General features: G+C 49.1%; 2 protein-coding genes across 2 annotated transcripts in view; one reads left to right on the forward strand and one right to left on the reverse strand.

Moving 5' to 3' along the window:
• Positions 1 to 17,425, forward strand: part of LOC144672204 (E3 SUMO-protein ligase PIAS3-like) — a 17,892-nt gene extending 467 nt beyond the window's left edge. The window contains exons 2-12 of the mRNA XM_078534022.1: positions 321 to 371; positions 2,141 to 2,231; positions 3,944 to 4,078; positions 4,208 to 4,313; positions 5,673 to 5,746; positions 6,868 to 7,028; positions 8,027 to 8,160; positions 9,010 to 9,181; positions 11,623 to 11,777; positions 14,236 to 14,273; positions 15,410 to 17,425. Of these exons, the coding sequence (XP_078390148.1) occupies positions 321 to 371; positions 2,141 to 2,231; positions 3,944 to 4,078; positions 4,208 to 4,313; positions 5,673 to 5,746; positions 6,868 to 7,028; positions 8,027 to 8,160; positions 9,010 to 9,181; positions 11,623 to 11,777; positions 14,236 to 14,273; positions 15,410 to 15,703 (1,411 nt within the window). The 3' untranslated portion in view covers positions 15,704 to 17,425. The remainder of the gene's footprint in view (positions 1 to 320; positions 372 to 2,140; positions 2,232 to 3,943; positions 4,079 to 4,207; positions 4,314 to 5,672; positions 5,747 to 6,867; positions 7,029 to 8,026; positions 8,161 to 9,009; positions 9,182 to 11,622; positions 11,778 to 14,235; positions 14,274 to 15,409) is intronic.
• Positions 17,426 to 20,745: 3,320 nt separating this feature from the next.
• Positions 20,746 to 24,774, reverse strand: part of polr3c (polymerase (RNA) III (DNA directed) polypeptide C) — a 29,844-nt gene continuing 25,815 nt past the window's right edge. Inside the window, exons 13-15 of the mRNA XM_078534081.1 lie at positions 23,586 to 23,635; positions 21,965 to 22,114; positions 20,746 to 21,078 (exon numbers count right to left, since the gene is read on the reverse strand). Of these exons, the coding sequence (XP_078390207.1) occupies positions 20,979 to 21,078; positions 21,965 to 22,114; positions 23,586 to 23,635 (300 nt within the window). The 3' untranslated portion in view covers positions 20,746 to 20,978. The remainder of the gene's footprint in view (positions 21,079 to 21,964; positions 22,115 to 23,585; positions 23,636 to 24,774) is intronic.

The following is a 24,774-nucleotide window of genomic DNA, read 5'->3' on the forward strand; positions in this document are numbered from 1 at the left end:
CGAGTACATATGAAGAAACACTGACATACTAGAGGACAGTCAGGAGATATAGACCTGTAATGTTTCCATCTGTGAACAAATCTGTTCTAAGTAAAGACTGGCTCTGGTTTCTTCCTTTACCAACTGGCTATCAAGGGATAACACACAGGACCGAATGGCCTCCTGTGCTTTAACCATTCCATACCAAGGAGAAACGTGGCAACTGTGCATCTGGATGTTGCATTTACACACTAAGCCCTATGGAGCAGCATAGGTTTTAACTTGCAGGGCAGCTTGAAGAAAACTACTCACTCTGATCGAACAATTGATTTCATTTTCAGGGACTTGTTACTTGGAGCGAAAGGTGATCACACAGTACAGGTGCAGCTGAGGTAAGAGTGTACTGTTCCCAGGGAATTCTTCATTAACTTCCCCTCCGAGCCACTCACCATCCTGACTTGGAAATATATCGGCCATTCTTTCACTGTCGTTGGGTCAAAATCCTGGAACTCCGTCCCTAACTGCACTGTGGGTGTACCTACACCACACGGACAAAATCCTGGAATTCCCTCCCTAACAGCGCTGTGGGTGTACCTACAACACATGGACTGCAACGGTTCAAGAAGGCGGCTCACCCCCACCTTCACAAGGGCAATTTGGGATGGGCAGTAATTGCCAGTGACATTCACATCCCATGAATGAATAAAAAAGACTTGGCAGTGCGGTGTGAGTGTTCCCATTCTCAGTGCGTTAGCCCCTCTGCTGATGAACATCTCGGTGTATCTGTGCAGAAATGAGGTAGCAGCGCCAGTGGCCCCTGTGAATTGGATGCCAGCCGGACGTGCCCAGAGCTGATCTGGCCTGCTTCGGGTATGGATTAGGAAGGAGCTGGTGAGAGGGGGTGAGACACTTCCTGTGAGTTGAGGAGGGACTGTTGGAGGGAGTTCCATCCAATTCATTGTCACTTCTTTATGTCATTAGTAAATTACGGGGTGGGTGTTTGTAAAAATGGGAGGTGCGACTTTTACAGTGAACTCGATGCTAAATATGATTGTCATTGAGTGTACAAAGTACAGTATTGGGGCATATTATTTGGATGACCATGAATGAAAGAGGAACTGGAGGGGGTGGTGTGGTGTGGGTGGGGTGTGTGTGTGGGGGTGCGTGTCTGTGTGTGTGTGGGGGTGGAGGTGCGCGTGTGTGGGGGGGTTGTTGGGGGGGGAGGAGGGGGTGTTGGAGGGTGAGGAGGGGGGTGTTGGAGGGGGAGGATGGGGTGTTGGGGGAGGAGGGGGGGTTAGTGGTTAAAGGTGAGGGGAGTGTTGGAGGGGGGAGGAGGGGAGTGTTGGAGGGGGAAGAGGGGGGTGTTGGAGGGGGAAGAGGGGGGTGTTGGAGGGGGAGGAGGGGGTGTTGGAGGGGGAGGAGGGGGTGTTGGAGGGGGAGGAGGGGGGTGTTGGAGGGGGGAGGAGGGGGGTGTTGGAGGAGGGAGGAGGGGAGTGTTGGAGGGGGGAGGAGGGGAGTGTTGGAGGGGGAGGAGGGGAGTGTTGGAGGGGGAGGAGGGGAGTGTTGGAGGGGGGAGGAGGGGAGTGTTGGAGGGGGGAGGAGGGGAGTGTTGGAGGGGGGAGGAGGGGAGTGTTGGAGGGGGGAGGAGGGGAGTGTTGGAGGGGGGAGTGTTGGAGGGGGGAGGAGGGGAGTGTTGGAGGGGGGAGGAGGGGAGTGTTGGGGGGGAGGAGGGGAGTGTTGGAGGGGGGAGGAGGGGAGTGTTGGAGGGGGGAGGAGGGGAGTGTTGGAGGGGGGAGGAGGGGAGTGTTGGAGGGGGGAGGAGGGGAGTGTTGGAGGGGGGTTAGTGGCTAAAGGTGAGGGGGGTGTTGGAGGGGGAGGAGGGGGAGGGGAGTGTTGGAGGGGGAGGAGGGGAGTGTTGGAGGAGGGGGTAGGGGGTTAGTGGTTAAAGGTGAGGAGGGGGGTTAATGGTTAAAGGTGAGGAGGGGGGTTAGTGGTTAAAGGTGAGGGGGTGTTGGGGGGAGGAGGGGGGTTAGTGGTGAAGTGGCCAGGAACGGGCAATACACGGGGACCCATGTTTTCTCCTCCCAGCCCTGGTGTTGGGTGGGATGTTGTTTGGAGAGTTGCTGTACTTGTTGTAATACGACTGGGTATCTTTCTGCAGGTTCTGCTTGTGTGAGACTAGCTGCCCTCAGGAGGATTATTTCCCTCCTAATTTATTCGTGAAAGTCAATGGGAAACTCTGCCCTTTACCGGTAAGTGTTCCAGAAACTTCTGCCGCTGTCTCTTCCTTGACCTGCTGCCTGGGCTGTACTCTTCTCCCTACTGTCTAGATTTCACCCATCCCAAACTCTCTCCTAGACTCCTGACCCCAAACCACCCCCCCCAGTCTCAATGGGGTAAGTTTGAATTTTCTGTCAATGTGAGTTCAGGTATGTGTGTGAAGCTGCTTGTGTTGTTTGAAAAGAAACAGCTTGGAACGATTGACAGTCTACGCAGTATCTTCTTGTGATCCTTTCAGCTGCTTGAGTTAAGCAGTCTATTCTATTTCTCCAATGTCCTCAATTCAGAATCTCACAGTGCAGAAGAGGCCCTTTGGCCCATCGAGTCTGCACCGACACGTGAGAAACACCTGACCTACCTATCTAATCCCATTGACCAGCACTTGGCCCCATAGCCTTGAATGTTATGACGTGCCAAGTGCTCATCCAGGTACTTTTTAAAGGATGTGAGGCAACCCGCCTCCACCACCCTCCCAGGCAGCGCATTCCAGACCCTCACCACCCTCTGGGTAAAAAAGTTTTTCCTCACACCCCCCCCCCTTAAACCTCCTGCCCCTCACCTTGAACTTCTGTCCCCTTGTGACTGATCCTTCACCTAAGGGGAACAGCTGCTCCCTGTCCATGCCCCTCATAATCTTGTCCACCTCGATCAGGTCGCCCCCTCAGTCTTCTCTGCTCCAACGAAATTCAGCCTCTTTCGATTCTCCTTTGAATAGTCGCAGTGACTTGTTTAATTTTTTTTATACTATTTGTCCCTGGGAGGTGGGTGTCACTGGCTAAGTCAGCATTTATTGCACCACCCACCCCTTAAGAGTCAACCACATTGCTGTGGGCCTGGAGTCACACGTAGGCCAGAGCAGGTAAAAACAGCAGATTTCCCTCCCTAAAGGACATTAGTGAACCAGATGGGTTTTTACAACAATTGACAATAGTTTCATGGTCACCATCAGACTTTTAATTCCAGATATTTTATCGAATTTGGATTTCACCGTCTGCCGTGGTGGGATTTGAACCCAGGTCCTCAGAGCATTACCCTAGGTCTCTAGAATACTAGTGCAGTGACAACGCCGCTAAGCCACCACCTCCCAGGCAGCGCCATGGTCCTCATAGGCCAGAACTAAACACATCCTCCCGAAGCAATCTCTTCACGAGAAAAACCGGCTTCTTTATGGCTTTTGTCAGATTTACTAGGAACTCTGCTAAGCTAAAACGAGACAAAAATATTTCATTTTGTTGCACTTCATGTGACGCTTTACTTGTTTCTTTGATAACTTTCAGATTAGAAAACAGCAAATCCTGACTCTGTGGGCAGTAACAAGGAGCAACCTGATTAGATGGTTGATAAATTCTCTATCTGTTCACAGTCGAATCTTTTTACCTTCCAGGAGAGCTCTGCTTCTGTGACAATCCCTGGGAAGTTCAGTGGGTTTAATACAGCAGAGAGCAGGATACAGCATGGGATCTATCTCCCTGTTCTCTAATCAGTGGATGAACTCACTGAGCCATTGTTGCAAGGGCTGGGTGAAGTTGTCGAAGGGCAATTTGTGATGAATTTCTGGACAGTGAAGTATGCATTTAATTATCGCGAAGGCTTCTGGTCAGGCTGATCTCTGCACAGGGGATTAGCCTTTTTGGTGGTTTTGTTTTCCTGGAAACCTTGTGTTCAGTTGCCTGTCTCTTTCCAGGGATATCTCCCACCCACTAAAAATGGAGTCGAGCCGAAGCGACCCAGTCTCCCAATCAACGTCACTTCACTCATCAAGCTCACGGCAACCATCCCTAACATGATCACCATTAACTGGTCGTCTGAGTATGGCAGGGTGAGTTCCCCAGGCTACAGCCTGACATCACACTAAAGTCTGCAGACTGTTTTCCCCTCCAGCTCTACGAAGGCTCTGTGGCTCCCCGGTGATGATTTTTCTCTATTTTGTTTTTGTTTTATTGAACAGAATTACTCGGTTTCTGTGTACCTGGTCAAACAGCTAACGTCAGCAACACTACTGCAAAGACTGCGAGCCAAGGGGATCCGGAACCCGGACCACTCACGAGCTCTGAGTAAGTGCGATGGGTGGGAACTCCGCAGGGCTGGGTGGGGGTGGAAAGGGGCCCCACTGCACCCAGCTGCAATGCCGTCTACTTCAGTGCTGCTCTCAAAACAGCCCTTCCAAAAATTACCAATGTACTTGGGATAACGCTGGTTCCCCTCCTGTGAGGAATATTTTCCCTGACTGAAATCCCGGAAGGAAACATCGATTTCCAAATGGCTCTGGGATCACAAGGTGATCAGTGTGGTACTGAGCCACAGGCCAGGAACATCCCATCCCCTGTCCTGGATTGTCCACAGTTTGTTGTTTGCTGGAGTTATCAGTGAGGATCAGCCATTAATCTGAGTATCCCCTGGGCTGGGGATGGGGAATATGGGGTTCCTGTTCCAGGTTGCTAGTGATCCCTGCTATGTGAACATGGGGTGAGTACCCTGGGGCCCAGTTTCAGTGCCTTCCATAGTCCCAAATTGGTCAACGCTCAGTGTCACAGACACTGGATTGAGCTGTGCCTCAGCAAACATCTGTGAGCAGCCGTGACTTTCTCAGGTCTGTAAGGAGGCCCTGCTGCTGCATGGTGACATGTATTTAAACCGCACGCTGAGCTGCTGACCTCCTGGGGTTGTGGCAGGGGGAGACTCAACCACTGGAACACAGTGACTCTCACTGGCTGGAGAGTGTGGGCTGAATTGGGATGGGACTTGAGAGGAAACCAGTAGAAAGAATCTGTTTGTGGGACTGATCAGTGTGATCGTTTCTGGCCTGTCTGTTAGATGTTGCTTCCCCACAGGGAGCAGGGGGGGTGACCAGTCTCCCGGATACCAAATCCATTTTGATTTCTGTCTTAAACTGTTTGATGTTACTATTTCATGCTGTGTTTTTACCTGAGTGGTGATTTAATTTCCATAGTCGGGTAGGGACTCTGGTTCTGTTCATGCTCTGGGGACCCCATGGAGGTCCTGTGGGTGGTGCTAGTGAAGATCCGGTGCCAGGGGTAAGAGAGAGGTTCCTGAATGTCGTCACAGACCACAGCTTCCTGTTCGACTTCAACCCGAGTAAATCGTGTGCAGTGCCTTCAGATGGTAAGCAGTACTACAGAGTGCCCTGGCCTGAGTGAGGGGAGAAAGCAGCCAGGATTCCTATTCCTGATATTTATTTCATCAGTAACAACCTTCTGTGAAATACATGCAGGTGAATATTGAGCTTACCTACAAGATCCTCACTGGTTTCTCAGCACTTACTGTCTGTGCTAACACATGGGGCGAGATACTGGAAGGTGACCCACCTGTAAGAGTTGTTACCTGCCAATACAGAATGTTTGGAGTGGTATCTATATTTGGACTGCACTGGTATTTCTTTGTCATTATTCCAGTTAAAGAGAAGCTGACAGCAGACCCTGACAGTGAGATTGCCACCACGAGCTTACGTGTGTCACTCATCTGCCCCGTGAGTACTTTTACATTTACTATTCCAGAACAGCTGGAGAGCCCATTTCATACACAAATCGTGCTGTACCGATTTTATAATTGTTCAAATCGTTTATCCTGTAATTAAAAAGAAAAGTGCAGTCTTTCCATCTCCACCAACCTCATGGGCGTTGGGCAGTGAGGAGAAACTAAAGGAATTTGGGATGTCTGCACTGGGAAAGAAGCAGATTAGAGGTGCCATTATTGAGTGGTTTAAGGGAATTGATAAACTGGGTCATGGAATGGCCAAATTTAATGAGCCTGAGATAAATCTGCAGCGTAAACATATAAACCACACAAAGGCCTGGAATCTCTTAACAAGTGAGTGGAACGTGTTACAATTTAACAAGGAAATGGATAAAGATTTGTCTGTGCATTGAGCATGGGTAAAGTGGGATAACATAACATGCCTTGACAGACATCAGCCTGGGGGTGGAGATGGAGGTTTTTGGTCCGATTTAGACGCGCTGCAATGGGAGGGGACAGTTCAGGTGTATCTGCCTTTGGAACTGGATAAATCATCATCCCTTTCCTCAAATTTGTGAGTTTCTTTCCCCTCGCTGCAGTTGGAATTAGCAGTGTTTGGGGAGTGTAAGGAACAAGTTAGTACTGTTTCACAGGACAGGGTGAGTGAGGATGGGATGAGTGCTGGTGGGCACAGGTGTCTCTGGTCATCTTTCTTTCAAATGTTTGTTTGTGACTGACAAATGCAAATGTTGTCTCTGATTTTTGAGTTGGTGTTTTTAACGACTGGAATGAGAGTGAGTGTTTGTTTGTAACACAGTATGACTGGTTTCAGTCACAGTGAACTACTTGCTGTGAAATGAAGGAATTTACAGATAGTTAGCTGTATAAAGGGGGCCGTCCAAAACACATTTTCTTGGAGAACTTAGCGGCACCTTACTGCTAAAGGTAGTTTCTTTCTGTTCACAGCTCAGCAGCTGACACACAGCACTGAATATTGGGGTGAGATACGGACACCAACATACCAGATGAGGATTAGGGTACATTTGTTGCCCAGAGGAGCAATAGGATCTGATTTAGGATCTGAGGAGAAACATTTTGTGTGAATCAGACTAATAATCTCATTTGTTTGTACAGTTGGGAAAGATGAGACTATCAGTGCCATGCCGTGCTATGACCTGCACACACCTGCAGTGCTTTGATGCAACTCTCTACCTACAAATGAATGAAAAGAAAGCCACGTGGGTTTGCCCTGTGTGTGACAAGAAAGCACCTTATGAGAACCTGATCATTGACGGGTACGGGATGTCTGTGTCTGTTGTGAGAGACGGGGATGGGGCGCCTGTGTCTGTTGCGAGAGACGGGGCGCCTGTGTCTGTTGCGAGAGACGGGGCGCCTGTGTCTGTTGCGAGAGACGGGGCGCCTGTGTCTGTTGCGAGAGACGGGGCGCCTGTGTCTGTTGCGAGAGACGGGGCGCCTGTGTCTGTTGCGAGAGACGGGGCGCCTGTGTCTGTTGCGAGAGACGGGGCGCCTGTGTCTGTTGCGAGAGACGGGGCGCCTGTGTCTGTTGCGAGAGACGGGGCGCCTGTGTCTGTTGCGAGAGACGGGGCGTCTGTGTCTGTTGCGAGAGACGGGGCGCCTGTGTCTGTTGCGAGAGACGGGGCGCCTGTGTCTGTTGCGAGAGACGGGGCGCCTGTGTCTGTTGCGAGAGACGGGGCGCCTGTGTCTGTTGCGAGAGACGGGGCGCCTGTGTCTGTTGCGAGAGACGGGGCGCCTGTGTCTGTTGCGAGAGACGGGGCGCCTGTGTCTGTTGCGAGAGACGGGGCGCCTGTGTCTGTTGCGAGAGACGGGGCGCCTGTGTCTGTTGCGAGAGACGGGGCGCCTGTGTCTGTTGCGAGAGACGGGGCGCCTGTGTCTGTTGCGAGAGACGGGGCGCCTGTGTCTGTTGCGAGAGACGGGGCGCCTGTGTCTGTTGCGAGAGACGGGGCGCCTGTGTCTGTTGCGAGAGACGGGGCGCCTGTGTCTGTTGCGAGAGACGGGGCCTGTCTGTTTCCCGGTTCACCCCTCCCCAATCCCTTCCCCTAGTCCCAGCCCCCAACCACGTTCCCGGTCGTGTCTTCCCCTCCTTTGGTCACCCGCCCTCCCCCAGTTGCTTTCTTCCCTCTCCTGAACCCAACGGCCCACCCCACCCTGCCGCCCCCTCGCATTCACTCTCCCACCCCCACCGCCCCTCCCCTCCCCTCCCCTCTATCTCACCCTGTGGTTTCAGTATCGTTTACTCTCTCTTCACCTACAGACTCTTTATGGAAATTCTCAACTCCTGCACCCACTGTGATGAGATCTTGTTTAAGGAGGATGGTTCCTGGAGCCCAATGCAACCAAAGAGAGTAAAGCAAGAACCCTACTGGTCTTCTTACAGCAACAGCGACGGTAAATGGGGAGGCGGGGGGGCAGAAGTCAAGGGAGCAGAGCGGGAGGTGGGCAGCTGCAGACAGCTCGAGCATTTATATACTTGTGGATGTTGAGTGAGGACAGTACTGGGTATGACTGTGAAGTCTCCTGATTACACGCAATGTTGTCTTTGTTCACACATGAAGAGTGGTCGTTTGGGCTGTGGGAGTTTGGGGGAGGGTTCGTCTCTATTCCCCAGAGAGAAATCCGGCGATGCTGACGGTGATGTTTATTGTGTATTACAATCCGGTGATACTGACAGTGATGTTTATTGTGTATTACAATCCGGTGATGCTGACAGTGATGTTTATCGTGTATTACAATCGGGCGACACTGACAGTGATGTTTATCGTGTATTACAATCGGGCGACACTGACAGTGATGTTTATCGTGTATTACAATCCGGTGATACTGACAGTGATGTTTATCGTGTATTACAATCCGGCGATGCTGACAGTGATGTTTATCGTGTATTACAATCTGGCGATGCTGACGGTGATGTTTATTGTGTATTACAATCCGGCGATACCGACAGTGATGTTTATCGTGTATTACAATCCGGTGATACTGACAGTGATGTTTATCGTGTATTACAATCCGGCGATACTGACAGTGATGTTTATCGTGTATTACAATCCGGCGATACTGACAGTGATGTTTATTGTGTATTACAATCCGGCGACACTGACAGTGATGTTTATCGTGTATTACAATCGGGCGACGCTGACAGTGATGTTTATCGTGTATTACAATCGGGCGATACCGACAGTGATGTTTATCGTATATTACAATCCGGTGATACTGACGTGATGTTTTTCATGTGTCCAGCCAGCACAATGTATAAGGAGTCGTCCACACAAGGGAAATACTGCTCCCAAAGCAGCCGGAATGTAGAGGTGATTGACCTAACATTAGACAGCTCATCAGATGAGGAGGAGGCCCCAGTGAAGAGACAGTGCCGAGTTGTGACTCCCACAAACCTGTCCTCTGTCAATAAGCAGTAAGTTCATTTTCAAAGTAATTCATATTTTGTTTTGGGCCTTGTGTGTTTCTCCAACAGTTTCTCAGATGACTAACAAGCCTTCTGAAGATGTTGAGACTACATGCCAGGGCCACCAGGTTTCTCCAGGTGTGTGTGAGAGAGAGACCCCCTGATACTGGGGTGGGGGTGTGTGTGTGTGAGAGAGAGACCCCCTGGTGCCTTGGCAATAAGTATGAACTGGTTATTTGACCCATGAGGGCTGCACAGCTGAGCCGATCACTGTCCCCTCGCAACCACCACACACAGGTACAGGAGTCAATACGTAGACTAATGACAGGCGGGAAAAGACAGTACCCCAGTATTAGAATCTCTCACGCACAGACACACACACACCAGTATCAGGGTCTCTCTCTCTCTCACACACACACCCCCTCCCCAGTATCAGGATCTCTCTCTCTCTCACACACACACACACACACACACAACACCCCCACCCCAGTATCAGGGTCTCTCTCACACACACACACACACCTCCCCACCCCAGTATCAGGGTCTCTCTCACACACACACACACACACACACACCTCCCCACCCCAGTATCAGGGTCTCTCTCTCTCATACACACACACACACACACAACACCCCCACCCCAGTATCAGGGTCTCTCTCTCTCTCACACACACACACACACACACACACACACCTCCCCACCCCAGTATCAGGGTCTCTCTCTCACACACACACACAAACACCTCCCCACCCCAGTATCAGGGTCTCTCTCACACACACACACTACCCCAGTATCAGGGGGTCTCTCTCTCACACACACACACACACACACACACCCCCATCCCAGTATCAGGGTCTCTCTCACACACACACCCCCATCCCGGTATCAGGGTCTCTTTCACACACACAAACTACCCCAGTATTAGGGTCTCTCTCACACACACACACACTATCCCAGTATCAGGGTCTCTTTCACACACACACACTATCCTAGTATCAGGGTCTTTCTCACACACACACTACCCCAGTATCAGGGTCACACACACACACACACACACTACCCCAGTATCAGGGTCACACACACACACTACCCCAGTATCAGGGTCACACACACACACAGACACTACCCCAGTATCAGGGTCACACACACACACACTACCCCAGTATCAGGGTCACACACACACACACACACACTACCCCAGTATCAGGGTCACACACACACACTACCCCAGTATCAGGGTCACACACACACACAGACACTACCCCAGTATCAGGGTCACACACACACACACTACCCCAGTATCAGGGTCACACACACACACTACCCCAGTATCAGGGTCACACACACACACACACACTACCCCAGTATCAGGGTCACACACACACACACTACCCCAGTATCAGGGTCACACACACACACACACTACCCCAGTATCAGGGTCACACACACACACACACTACCCCAGTATCAGGGTCACACACACACACACACTACCCCAGTATCAGGGTCACACACACACACACTACCCCAGTATCAGGGTCACACACACACACACTACCCCAGTATCAGGGTCACACACACACACACTACCCCAGTATCAGGGTCACACACACACACACACACTACCCCAGTATCAGGGTCACACACACACACACACTACCCCAGTATCAGGGTCACACACACACACACACACTACCCCAGTATCAGGGTCACACACACACACACACTACCCCAGTATCAGGGTCACACACACACACTACCCCAGTATCAGGGTCACACACACACACACACTACCCCAGTATCAGGGTCACACACACACACACTACCCCAGTATCAGGGTCACACACACACACACTACCCCAGTATCAGGGTCACACACACACACACACTACCCCAGTATCAGGGTCACACACACACACACACTATCCCAGTATCAGGGTCACACACACACACACACAACCCCAGTATCAGGGTCACACACACACACACACTACCCCAGTATCAGGGTCACACACACACACACTACCCCAGTATCAGGGTCACACACACACACACACTACCCCAGTATCAGGGTCACACACACACACTACCCCAGTATCAGGGTCACACACACACACACTACCCCAGTATCAGGGTCACACACAGACACTACCCCAGTATCAGGGTCACACACACACACACACACTACCCCAGTATCAGGGTCACACACACACAGACACAACCCCAGTATCAGGGTCACACACACACACACTACCCCAGTATCAGGGTCACACACACACACACTACCCCAGTATCAGGGTCACACACACACACTACCCCAGTATCAGGGTCACACACACACACACACTACCCCAGTATCAGGGTCTCTCAGTTCCCCCCCAACCCTGCCGTTCTGCTGTAATTGATTCTATGAAAGTCTAATTTGTTTTTAATGTCAAACTCCCAACAGATTGCTGAACCTTCACCAGCTGAACCTTCCCCAGCTGCCCCCAATGTTTCAAACTGCTGCTGGCAGTGCACTTCCTTCCGATTACCTCTCGTCTCTCTCCATTCCGGAATACCATTTTTCCTACCACATGCCCCCGCTGCCTTCCGACATTCAAGGTAAGTCATAGAGTTATACAGTGCACAAACAGGCCCTTCAGCCCATCATGTCCATGCTGGCCATCAAGCCCCTATCTGTTCTAATCCCATGTTCCAGCACTCGGACCGTAGCCCTGTGTGCTGTGCTGTTTCAAGTGCTCATCTAAATACACCATAAATGTTGTGAGGGTTCCTGTCTCTACCACCCCCTCAGACAGTGTGTTCCAGATTCTGACCACCCTCTGGGTGAAAAAAATGTTTCCTCAAATCCCCTCTAAACCTCCTGCCCCTTACCTTAAATCTATACCCCCTGGTTATTGACATCGCTGCTAAGGGAAAAGTTTCTTCCTGTCTACCCTATCTATGCCCCTCACAATCTTGTACACCTCTATAAGGTCCCCCCCTCAGCCTTCTCTGCTCTAAGGAAAACAACCCCAGCCTTTCTAGTCTCTCTTCATAGCTGAAACGCTCCAGCCCAGGCAACATCCTGGTGAATCTCCTCTGCACCCTCTCCAGTGCAATCACATCCTCCCTATAGTGTGGCGACCAGAACTGCACACAGCACTCCAGCTGTGGCCTAACTAGTGTTTTATACAGCTCCAACATAACCTCCCTGCTCTTATACTTTATGCCTCAGCTAATAAAGGCAAGTGTCCCATTTTCCTTCTTAACCACCTTATCTATCTGTGCTGCTGCCTTCAGGGATCTATGGACATGTACACCAAGGTCCCTCTGATCCTCTGTACTTCATAGGGCCCTATCATTCATTGTGTATTCCCTTGCCGTGTTAGTCCTCCCAAAATGCATCACCTCACCCTTCTCAGGATTAAATTCCATTTGCTGCTCTGCCCATCTTACAAGCCCATCTGTATTGTCCTGTAATCTAAGGCTTTCCTCCTCACTATTTCCGGCACCACCAATTCTCGTGTCATTTGCGAACTTACTGATCATACCTCCTATATTCACATCTGGATCATTCACGTACACTCCAAACAGCGAGGGTCCCAGCCCGATCCTTGCGGTACACTACACGTCACCACCAATCACAAAAACAACAACCTTCCACCATCATCCTCTACCTCCTGCCACTAAGCCAATGTTGGATCCAATTTGCCAAAATCCCGGGAACATGTTGGCCCTGAGCTCTCTCTATTTCCTTTTTGAATGACTCCGACTGCTCTGATGTAGACTTTCCCACAAGTAGCTGCTCCCAGTCCACTTTGGCCAGATCCTGCCTTGTCTTATATTGAAATTGGACTTGCCCCAAATCAGGACCTTTATTTCCGGTCCATCTTTGTCCTTTTCCATAACTAGTTTAAATCTGTTATGGTGACTAACCCCAAAATGCTCCGCCACTGACACCTCTACCATTTGCCCAGCTTCACTCCCCAACATTAGGTCCAGTATCCCCCCTTCTCTTGTAGGACTTTCTACACGCTGGCTCGAAAAGCTCTCCTGGATACACTTTAACAATTCCGCACCCTCTAAGCCTTTCACACTAAGACTATCCCAGTTAATACTGGGGAAGTTGAAATCCCCTATTATTATTACCCTATTATTTTTATGCTTCTCTGAGATTTGCCTCCAAATCTGCCCCTCTATCTCCCCCTGACTTCTTTCATTTTCCACTCCCCCCCCCCCCCCCTCCTGTGTTTATACAGCTGCAATGCTGGCTTGAAATTCCCCAGCTTGTCCGGTCTCTCCCAGACCCTGCAGCTCCCCGGTGTGTCCAGTCTGCACAGACCCTGCAGCTCCCCGGTGTGTCCAGTCTCTCCCAGGCCCTGCAGCTCCCCGGTGTGTCCGGTCTCTCCCAGACCCTGCAGCTCCCCGGTGTGTCCAGTCTGCACAGACCCTGCAGCTCCCCGGTGTGTCCAGTCTCTCCCAGACCCTGCAGCTCCCCGGTGTTTCCAGTCTCTCCCAGACCCTGCAGCTCCCCGGTGTGTCCAGTCTCTCCCAGACCCTGCAGCTCCCCGGTGTGTCCAGTCTCTCCCAGACCCTGCAGCTCCCCGGTGTGTCCAGTCTCTCCCAGACCCTGCGGCTCCCCGGTGTGTCCAGTCTCTCCCAGACCCTGCAGCTCGCCGGTGTGTCCAGTCGCTCCCAGACCCTGCAGCTCCTCGGTGTGTCCAGTCTCTCCCAGTCCCTGCAGCTCCCTGGTGTGTCCAGTCTCTCCCAGACCCTGCAGCTCCCCGGTGTGTCCAGTCTCTCCCAGACCCTGCACCTCCCCGGTGTGTCCAGTCTCTCCCAGTCCCTGCAGCTCCCCGGTGTGTCCAGTCTCTCCCAGACCCTGCAGCTCCCCGGTGTGTCCAGTCTCTCCCAGACCCTGCACCTCCCCGTTCTCTGACTGTGATGTGGCTGATTGTTTGTAATTTGTCTGGTTTTTTTTGTGCTGTTACTGAATTGGACAATGGGGTGAATATGACTGAGGCTCTGCACGTGGGTATTTTTCAGCATTTGACTGTTTTGTCTGTTTCTTTCACAGGTTTAGATTTATTTTCTTTCCTGCAAGCGGACAGTCAGGTCAGTATAATCGGTGGTCCGTATTGAATTATGATGTCCCTGTTGTTTGCTCCTTGCTGGGATTGATCAGACTGGTACCTCTCTTACCCGTTAGTCTCGACTAGCAGTTCAATCTCCAGAAAAGTGCAGACACGGGACTAATTTAACTGATGTTTGTAGAGTAATGGAGTGAACGATAGAGTGTACATTAGGGAGAAGAGGACTCTTACTTAGGAGAAAGAGCTGAAGTAGGTTGGACTTGGACAGTTCTGCCTTTCCCAGGGAACACTGGATGTTGGGGATAGGCGGCTCTGCTCATGGTGTGTACACTGACTCTCCTCAAAGCTGGACCTGTTTCAGACATCTAGTGGATCGAGTAATCTTTCATTTCCCCTTAATTGGCTGTGGGTTTTTTATTCTGGTTCTTTTTCTCTCCAGATCATTTGGCCTCAAGAGGGTGAGGAATGTTTGTATTGCAATGCACAGGACATCGCAATTGTTTTGGAAAGGCTGCTCAGTTTAATACGTCTTTTCATGTCAGTAACTTATTGTATGTTTCCAGTAGTTACTCCAGCTTAGGAACACAGGGTAGATACAGAGTAAAGCTCCCTCTACACCATCCCCATCAAACACTCCCAGGACTGGGACAGCACGGGGTTAGATACAGAGTAAAGCTCCCTCTACACTGTCCCCATCAAACACTCCCAGGGCAGGTACAGCACGGGGTTAGATATAGAGTAAAGCTCCCTCTACACTGTCCCCATCAAACACTCCCAGGACAGGTACAGCACAGGGTTAGATACAGAGTAAAGCTCCCTCTACACTGTCCCCATCAAACACTCCCAGGACAGGTACAGCACGGGGTTAGATACAGAGTAAAGCTCCCTCTACACTGTCCCCATCAAACACTCCCAGGACAGGTACAGCACGGGGTTAGATACAGAGTAAAGCTCCCTCTACACTGTCTCATTAGAAAGTTGAGGTTTTTAAAGCTGTAGACGGATGGAGGGCGAAGAGTCTGTGTTTTGTTCTGGGGAAGCAGTAAATTTGAGGGGGAGATGGTGTGAAGTCCTCTGTGTTGCAGGGTGGGGGATGTGTTGGTTACTGTATCTGGTCATTGAGTGTTTCAGTTCCTATATGTTGTGTTTCCCCTGCAGCATTACAGTTCCATTATCAGCAGCTCCTCCGACGACCAGGATGCCATGCGCTCCTCACTCAGCCACTTCTTCCAGTTCACTTCCTCACCACATTTCCTCGAGCCTGCTGTCAGCTCCACAAGCGGAGTGCACGGGACAGCCGGCAGGAGTAGCAGCATCATCTCCAGCAATGGACTGAGGGACAGTCAGCACAGTCACCTCGGGGCTGCAGCCCTGAACAGTGGGAGTAGTGTAGGTGGAGCTGGCCCCGGCCCTGGCCCCAGCCACGGATTGGATATCATCTCCTTAGACTAAAACACCAACCAATAATGAGCAAGAAAGGAGAGTCAGAGCAGGAATGCACTCCACTTTGAAAACTCGTGTAAACCATGAGTATGAATCCAGGGTTGAGTCAGCTGGTTGGAGAGTGATTCCTCCATGGGGCTGCACTCCTGCTAGCAGGAGAGTGTTGCCTCAGTATTGGTCAGTAGTTTTTCTACTCACCAGGTGACATAAAAGCACAGGAGCACTGGGCACTAATCTTCTGCCCCTTGCAATACAGAGATGTGCTTGGGCCTGAATCCTAGAGTAAACCTTCTGCTAAAAACAGCAGACAATTGACAATCTGTTGATGTTGGTGATATGGCAAATGCTGGCTCCCTGGAGCTGAGGATCTGAACTTGTCCCCTCCCCACCATTATATACCTGCCCCATGCAAAGAACAGCTCACAGTGAAAGATCTGATGACATTCAGTCTCACAGTGGCACTGTCTGTATGCATGGAGGTCCCTGTATCGACATGTCTGAATTGACAGTGCCTACACTGGCATGTTATTATCTGCGATTATGGTCAGAGGAGAAAGGTATGAAGATTAGGGGAAGTGACTGTGAGTCAGCTGCTCCATGTTTAAACCAAAGGTGCGTTTCAGTCCTGAGTGAGGTTTTGTGGTGAACCAAAGATGAATTATGTAGAACCTACAGCACAGGAACAGGCCATACCATAAGGAGTGGTTGAGGGGAATAGCATAAGGAAAAGCTAGATAAACACGAGGGAGAAAAGAATAAAAGAAAAAATTGATCGGGTGAGATGAACCTTAAAACACTGTTGTGGACTTGAGTTTGGAGATGAGCAGCATTAATAAAACCCCAGAGCTACAAAGAGTGTGGGCCCAGAAAGGCCAACAGGCAGCTTTGAACTTTTGGATGTTTGTGAAGAACCATTTGTAAACTGCAAAAAGGAACTTAACTGAGATCTTCAGGGGCCTAATTGACAGTCACTGTCTCCCCCACACTCAAATGAGACATGAGGAGCCATCCAATGTTGGTCACCCCACTTGAGGGGAAGGGAGTAAATCAGAAGAATGAACCTTCTCTTACTGCCAGTCTTTGGGGGGGCTGGATCATGGGAAGATTGCTGAAGGGGTGACCCAGATTTTAAGCACCACAAACACCAGGAACAATCCTGGATGGAGTTTGGGGAGAGTTCTGGACACAATAGGGAATTCTAGACATAGCGGGAGTGTTGTCACTTTTTAAATGTAACCTCCAATATATTTTATCACTCTTGAATCTTCCCTTTTTTAAATAATTATAAATGAATATTCTGTACAGAGAAAGCAAATGATCTATTTTCAGTTGCAGCTATTTTGTAAATATATCATGAAAAAAACTTAACATGTTTATAAAAATAATTCCAAAGACTATCCTCTGTGGCAGGACTCTACTAGTGAGGGTTAAGATTCTTGTGCCTGTTACTTGCGGATACCTTGATGTTCATCCGTTTAATGTCGTTCTCTTCTTGAGTTACTGTTCAGTCAATAACCTACATTCTACCACCTGGGGTGATGCTTGGTGTCTGTCGCAGACCATTGGATCCAGAGTTGAAAGTTTCACTGCCCTCTGGGATTCAGGACAGACCAAAAGAGGTGAAGATGTGGCTGTAGGGAAGGAGAGTTTTTGGTATTCGCTGAACAGAACTCGCGCTGAATCTCAGTCTGTATCAATCCTGTTGCAATTAAAGGATGAGGAAACCAGGAACTGGGTGGTACTCTTATTTCAGCAACACTGACTTTCTGCCAACGTAGATTATTTTAGCAGTAAGACAAACTGTGAAAGACTGAGGTAATAAAGAAACAGAAAGGTGGGTTCAGTCTGAGTTTGAGCTCCGTATTCCATCAGTAAACTGGTGGAAGTATTTACCACTGAGTGACGTACCTCTGAAAACTGTGGGCTTTTTTATTTGTCTGTTGGTGTCTCTGATGAGGCCAGCATTTGATGCCCAAATTACCCTTACACTGAATGCGAGGCTATTTCAGAGGACAATGCTGTGGTCTGGAGTCACGTGTAGGAAACTGTAGGGGGGCAGATTTCCTTTTCTGAAGGATGAGTGAACCAGCTTTGTTTTACAACAATTGAAGACAGCTGCCATTACTAGCTTTGTATTCCAGATTTATTAATTGGGATTTGAACCCATGTCCCAGGCTATTAGCCCCAGGCCTCTGGATTACTAGTCCAGTATTGGATAACTTGATAACCAGGATGGGGGAAGAAATAGGAACATGATTACTGCAGAGATGGAATTCTTGCTTCCCCCAAGGAATACCACTACTCATAGAGTGATGGAGTTATACAGCACAGAAACAGGCCTTTCCGCCCATCATGTCCATGCTGCCCAGCAAGCACCTCTCTATTCCAATCCCATTTTCCTGCACTTGGCCCGTAGCCCTGTGTGCTACGTTTCAAGTGCTCATCTAAATACTTCTTAAATGTTGTGAGGGTTCCTTCCTCTACCACCCCCTCAGTCTTCAGCACATAAGCCAGGCAAATACTCCAGTACCGCGCTGAAAGAGTAAGAATATAAAAAGCTTTCCTGCACAGTAAGTGGTTAGGAACTGGAATGCACCGCCTGAGTTTTTTGGTGGTAGATTCAATTGTGACCTTTGAAAGAAGATTGGATAAGCACCTGAATAGGAAATACCTGCAGGGCTTGGGACTAGTGAGGCTGAATGGCCTCCTGTTATGTTGTAATCATTCTGAAACAAGAACAAACAGCAGTAGGCCCGACTGCTTCTTAGGTCTGCTCTGCCATTCAATACTACCTCAGCTGTACCTTCCTGCCCTATCCCCCCTCAAAAAACCTGTCGAGCTCAGCCTCGAATATACTCCACCTTAGGATAGCAAATCTCCACCTGAATGAAGACATTTCTCATCCCCAGTCCTAAATGACTGTCCAAGCAGGGGAAACAGCCTCTCAGCATCTACCTTGGTAAGTCCACCAAGAATTTTGTTGTAGTCACTGTTGTAATGCAGAAAATGAGGCAGCCAATATATGCACAGCAAGCTCCCACAAACAGCAATGTGTTAATGACCAAATAATCTGTTTTCTGTGATGCTGAATGAAGGATAAATATTGGCCAGGGCACCAGGGATAACTTACCTGTTCTTTTGAAATAGTTTTATTGGAACTTAAGGCCCACTTGAGAGGGCAGATGGGGCCTCAGTTTAAACCTCATCGGAATGACAGCCTCCAACAGTGCAGCACTCCCTCAGTAGTGACGGCCTAGATTTTAGTGCTGAAGTCCAGGATGGGACGTGGATCCATAATTTTGTGACTTGAGGCAAGAGTGATACCAACTGAGCCACAGCTGACACACACACGGGCCTGCTCTACTCAGTCTCTCCTGGTAGGACCACACCCACCCCAGGAATGGGAGTGGGTTCTGGGCATAAGGAATCCTAGATTCTAGGCTGAGATGTTAAACGATGGTTCCATCTGCATTCTTAGGTGTATGAAAACATTCCTCGTCAGTCTTAAGATGAGGGGCAGGGGTGTTCTAGCCCCATATTTATCCCTCAAATAACATCACTTAATGCACAGATCACCGTTTTTTTTTTACTGCATTGGTTTTTGTGGGATCTTGCTGTGTGCAGCTTGGCCGCACTTTGGAGAGCATTATAAAACAATGGAGAGATTGTGAACTCAACTCCCAGCCTGTCAGTTGGAACTGAATCCAATAAATCCAGCACTTTTTGGGCTGACAACTGAAAATCGGGAGTGAAATTCGCCAACAATGGTGTAGGGAATTTTTCCAATCTCTACCTGGTCTGGTGCACAGCAGCTATAACATGGTACCCAGGCAACAGAAGTGATGAGCAAGAAATGCTGCTTTCCTTATGTCACCTGCACCTCTGGTGGATCATCCCTGCCACTCACTGTCTTCCCACCATCTCTCTGACCACATTCTCCTTAATTCCCTTTGGACACACGACTCCTCATCAAATGCTGTTTGGAAAACCAAGTGAATGAGATTCATGACAATCGCTTAACAATAATAACAATCCTGTTATTTCTCCAAGTACTTGGGAGGAGCAGCAGCAGCAGGCTATTCAGCCCTTCTAGCCTGCTCTGGTTGTGTCTCAGCTCCACTTTGCTGTTTGCCCTCATAGCCCTCACGCCTATCAAAAATCTAACTCAGCCTCTATTGCTCTCTGGGGAAGAGAATTCCACAGACAAAAAATCCTCCATCTTACTCAAAAGGGAGGCCTCTTATTTTTAAACTGTGTCCCCTAGTTTTAGGTCCACAATCGCCCCCCCACCTCCCCAAGTGGAAACATCCTCCTGGTATCCACCTTATCAAATCCCTTCAGGATCTACGTTTCAATAAGATCACCTCTCAATCTTTTAAACTCCAATGGCTATAGGCCCAACATGTTCAGCCTTTCTTCATTAGATACGCTCTTCAGTGCAGGAGGTGAGTCGAATGAACCTCCTCAGGTGCTTCTAAAGCAATTATAACGTTTTCATATAAGACCATAACTGTACACAGTCCTCCACATGTGGTCTCACCAAGGCCCTGCGGTAAAACTTCTCTACTTTTATATTCCACTCGCCTTCTTAATCACTTGCAGTAGCTGCACAATAACCTTTTGTGATAATTTGGGGCTGGTAAGGTATGAATGGCTGTTTAGAAAGGTACGTTGTCTGGACCTGGTTAACTGGCATCTCCCCAAATGCTTTGTATTTTCTTCATGTATTATAGAACTCAGCTAATTTACCAAGTGGATGAGATATTCTCCCCTTCCACCGACGTTCTGTGTGAGAGAAGTTGCTGCATTCTGTGTCAGGCAGGTTTCAGTACATAACCAGGACAACTCTGCAGGCAAAACATTCCGTTCAGGTTCACCTTTCAGTGGATGGGAAGTCAGCAACAGTATTGTCCCGGGTCATCGCTTCTTCCTCAACACAACTTGAATAGCAGGAGCTTAACTGATCATTTACCAACTTGTGCAAAATTAGATGCATTGTTCTATTACATAACAGTTTCTGATTGGCTGGAAACACCTCCGAAAGCTTCACATTCAAGACACTGCGACATTTATTAAATTAAGATAATTTGACAAACATAAAAGCTAAAACACAGTGGCCTAGGATTTCCACAGGCAGCTCTTAAAACTCTCTTCTCCATTAGTGAACTGCCATATCACCAACTCGCTGCCCAGCATCTCACGTGACTGTCTCAGTGAGACAGTCTCATACACTACCGGGGAAAGGTAGCTAGTCTCCAACACGCTGATCCTCAGACCCTCCAGCTCACCGTTTGTTTGGTACCTCTTTCTCAACATGAGTAGAGTCTATGTAGGATTCCAGTATAAATATTGTCTCGTCCACCTGATTCTCACTTGAATCCAACCTGGAAAAGATCAAAGGTAAAGTCAGGATCCATCCTTCAGGTCCCAATTTAATATTTCATTGTCTCCTCTTCACTCTTAAGGAGGCAACCCGCCTCCACTACCCTCCCAGGCAGCACATTCCAGACCATCACCACCCTCTGGGTAAAAAAGTTTTTCCTCACATCCCCCCCTAAACCTCCTGCCCCTCACCTTGAACTTATGTCCCCTCGTGACTGACCCTTCAACTAAGGGGAACAGCTGCTCCCTATCCACCCTGTCCATGCCCCTCATAATCTTGTCCACCTCGATCAGGTCGCCCCTCAGTCTTCTCTGCTCCAACGAAAACAACCCAATGGAAAGCTTTGTGATTGAAATTTCAGGGCAGGAACAGCAGCTCAGTACAGCACCCAGCTGCCTTTCTCACTGAGAGATTCATCTAATCTGAACTCAGAAAGAGGCCATTCAGCCCAATTGCCTGTGCTGGCTCCTTGATACAGATATCTAATTAGCACCGCCAGTCTGCTCTTTCCCAATAGCCCTACAAATTTCTCATGTTATGAATCCAATTTCCTTTTAAATGTCACTATTGAATCTGCTTAAACCGCCTTTACATTGCAGATCAGTGTAAAAAAACTCATGTTGCCTCTGGTTCTGTTGCTAATGAGCTTCAACCTGTGGTGGGATTTGGTGCAGCAAGTGAGATTGAGTATGGAGGCAGGTGGACATGGTGGTGTTGCAGCATCCAGCTGGATGACTCCAGGTTGCCTTGGCTGCGGGTGGGTACAGCATGTGGGCACACCAAGTGAAAATATCAGACTCCCCACGTGCCCACCCCACCGCCCTCTCCCAGGATAGATGCTCCCTGCCCTGTCCCTCTGCAGCAAGGACCCGGCTGTGGCCTCTCACATGTTGACGTTGTGCTTCAGTGTCTCCAGCTGCTGTTGCTCGGGAGCTGTGATCATCTCCTCAATCTCCTGGAGCTGCTGTTCCTCTGCTCCAGTCGCCTGCATTGATGCCATGATGGCCTCGATTCTCTGTGATTTCTCCAGCAGCCGCCTGAAAGGAGAATGAAAATCCCGTGAATTACAGGACAGACCAGATGCTCTGAACCATGGCACTTTCCAGAAGAGAGGCCATTCAGCCCATCATCCCAGTACCTGCTCTCCTTGAGACTGGACCAAACTGTTCCGACTTCATATTTTCTCCATCAAATCCGCCTACTTCTATCTCCGTAAAACTGCCTGACGACTTCTCTCTGTTTCAGCTCATCTGCTGCTGAAGCCCTCACCCATTCCTCTGTGACCTCTAGACCTGACTATTCCATCCCAATCCTGGCCTGCCTTCCATTTCCCACCCTCCATAAACTTGAGCTCATCCAAAACTCTGCTGCCCGTCTGCAAATCTTTAACGAGTCTTATTCATCTAGCATCCTCTCGCTGACTGATAATAAATCCTAGTTAAGCAACATCTCGATCTTAAAATTCTCATTCTTGTGTTTAAATCGCTCCATGGCCTCACCCATTCCCTATCTCTGCACTCCTCCAATTCTGGCTACCTGCACACCACCGATTCCCATCACTCCACGATTGGCGGCTGTGCCTTCAGCTGCCTGGGGCCCCAAGCTCTAGAATTATCTCCCTAAAACTTCCTTGGCTCCTTTAAGTTTCTGATTAAAATCTACCTCTTGGGGCAAGGTTGTGGTCAACCATTTCCAATGTCACCTAAGGAACAGTGTCAAATCTTGTGTGCAAACTCTCCTGTGCAGCGTTTGGGACGGTTTACCAGCTGAAACGCACTTTACAAACACCAGTTATTGAGTCTAGGACAAGAGAAATAAAACTGAGCTTAAATGTGAGAGATTTAGAAGAGAGGGCAGGAGAAAGGTTTGGAGTTATGACGCTGTGGAACTCACTCCTAGAGTTAGATTGAGGCAGAAACTGTCGACACGTAAGATTAGATTAGACTGGGTCAGTGAATGAAGGAACAGGCCAGGTAAGTGTGATTAGAAATCGTGGGTTAGCACTGAAGGACTGGTTGGGCCGAATGGCATGTTTGTGTCTTGCAGCATCTATGAGTTTCTATCGGAGCTCCACTGAACCATGTTTGCTGAAACAGCCCAAGGTTTTCTAGTTTCTCGTTTCAGTTAATCTCTCTCTAACTCCAACGCCCTTCCCACAGTCAGGCACCCAAAGCTGGGCACAATAAAGCAATAATGAGTGGGTTAGAAAGATCTCAGCGCACTGTCGGTGAATTCTCCCCTCCATCGTAACGTCTCAGACTGTCAGTCGGTCAGCATGTTGACACTTCCCTCACTTAAATCCTCCTTCCTCTTAACATTTGCAGTCCTTCAAAACAAGGCAACCAGGAGGTCAGCTGAGGCCCAGTTCCCGATTTAACTCCATCTTTTCCTCTTATACTCCAGCCCCCTGGATCATTGGCTGCTCGGTCTGGTAACTAGCTTTCCACACGACTCTCAGTCTCAGGATCCCCTCCAAGACCCAGGGATTGCTCGCTGATTGGCACTCACTTGTTTTCCCGGGTTTCGTGTTCTTGACGATCAATCAGATTGACCACAGTCTGAAATAATGAAACACACACCAAGTGACAGTCCGACAAGAGAGGTGGACATTACAGGAATTACAACACATCAGAACTTCCTTCTCAAACATCCTTTCCCCTGGATTCCCCATGTCCCTGGTGGACCGACAGTTGCCAGTGGAAAGGTCAGGGAGGAAGGTGTGAGAGGACAAAGAAGGGGGAAAGGTCAGGATCACTCTGAGGCAAAGTTCAAAGAATCATCAAGTAAATCCAAAGGCTGCAGATTCAGGAAGTACGAAGCATTCACATTTCGGAAACTCATAACTGCAGCTAACCAGCAAGTTCAACAAAAAAACTACACAGGATGAGAAGTGAGTTACAGACTGGAATCAAATCGAGGGGTTCGGGGTGGTTTATATATAGAATAACAGATACCCGGGAGTGAGTTACAGACTGGAATCTAATCGACGGGTTCGGGGTGGTTTATATATAGAATAACAGATACCCGGGAGTGAGTTACAGACTGGAATCTAATCGAGGGGTTAGGGGTGGTTTATATATAGAATAACAGATACCCGGGAGTGAGTAACAGACTGGAATCTAATCGAGGGGTTCGGGGGGGTTTATATATAGAATAACAGATACCCGGGAGTGAGTTACAGACTGGAATCTAATCGAGGGGTTCGGGGGGGTTTATATATAGAATAACAGATACCCGGGCGTGAGTTACAGACTGGAATCTAATCAAGGGGTTCGGGGTGGTTTATATATAGAACAGATACCCGGGAGTGAGTTACAGATTGGAATCTAATCGAGGGGTTCGGGTGGTTTATATATAGAATAACAGATACCCGGGAGTGAGTTACAGACTGGAATCTAATCGAGGGGTTCGGGGTGGTTTATATATAGAATAACAGATACCCGGGAGCGAGTTACAGATTGGAATCTAATCGAGGGGTTTGGGTGGTTTATATATAGAATAACAGATACCCAGGAGTGAGTTACAGGCTGGAATCTTAATCAAGGGGTTCGGGGGGGGTTTATATATAGAATAACAGAAACCGGGGAGTGAGTTACAGACTGGAATCTAATCGAGGGGTTCGGGGTGGTTTATATATATAATTACAGATACCCTGGGGTGAGTAACAGACTGGAATCTAATCGAGGGATTCGGCGGG

This window comes from Cetorhinus maximus, chromosome 36 (genome assembly GCF_964194155.1).
Source record: "Cetorhinus maximus chromosome 36, sCetMax3.hap1.1, whole genome shotgun sequence".
In the NCBI taxonomy this organism is placed as follows: domain Eukaryota; kingdom Metazoa; phylum Chordata; class Chondrichthyes; order Lamniformes; family Cetorhinidae; genus Cetorhinus; species Cetorhinus maximus.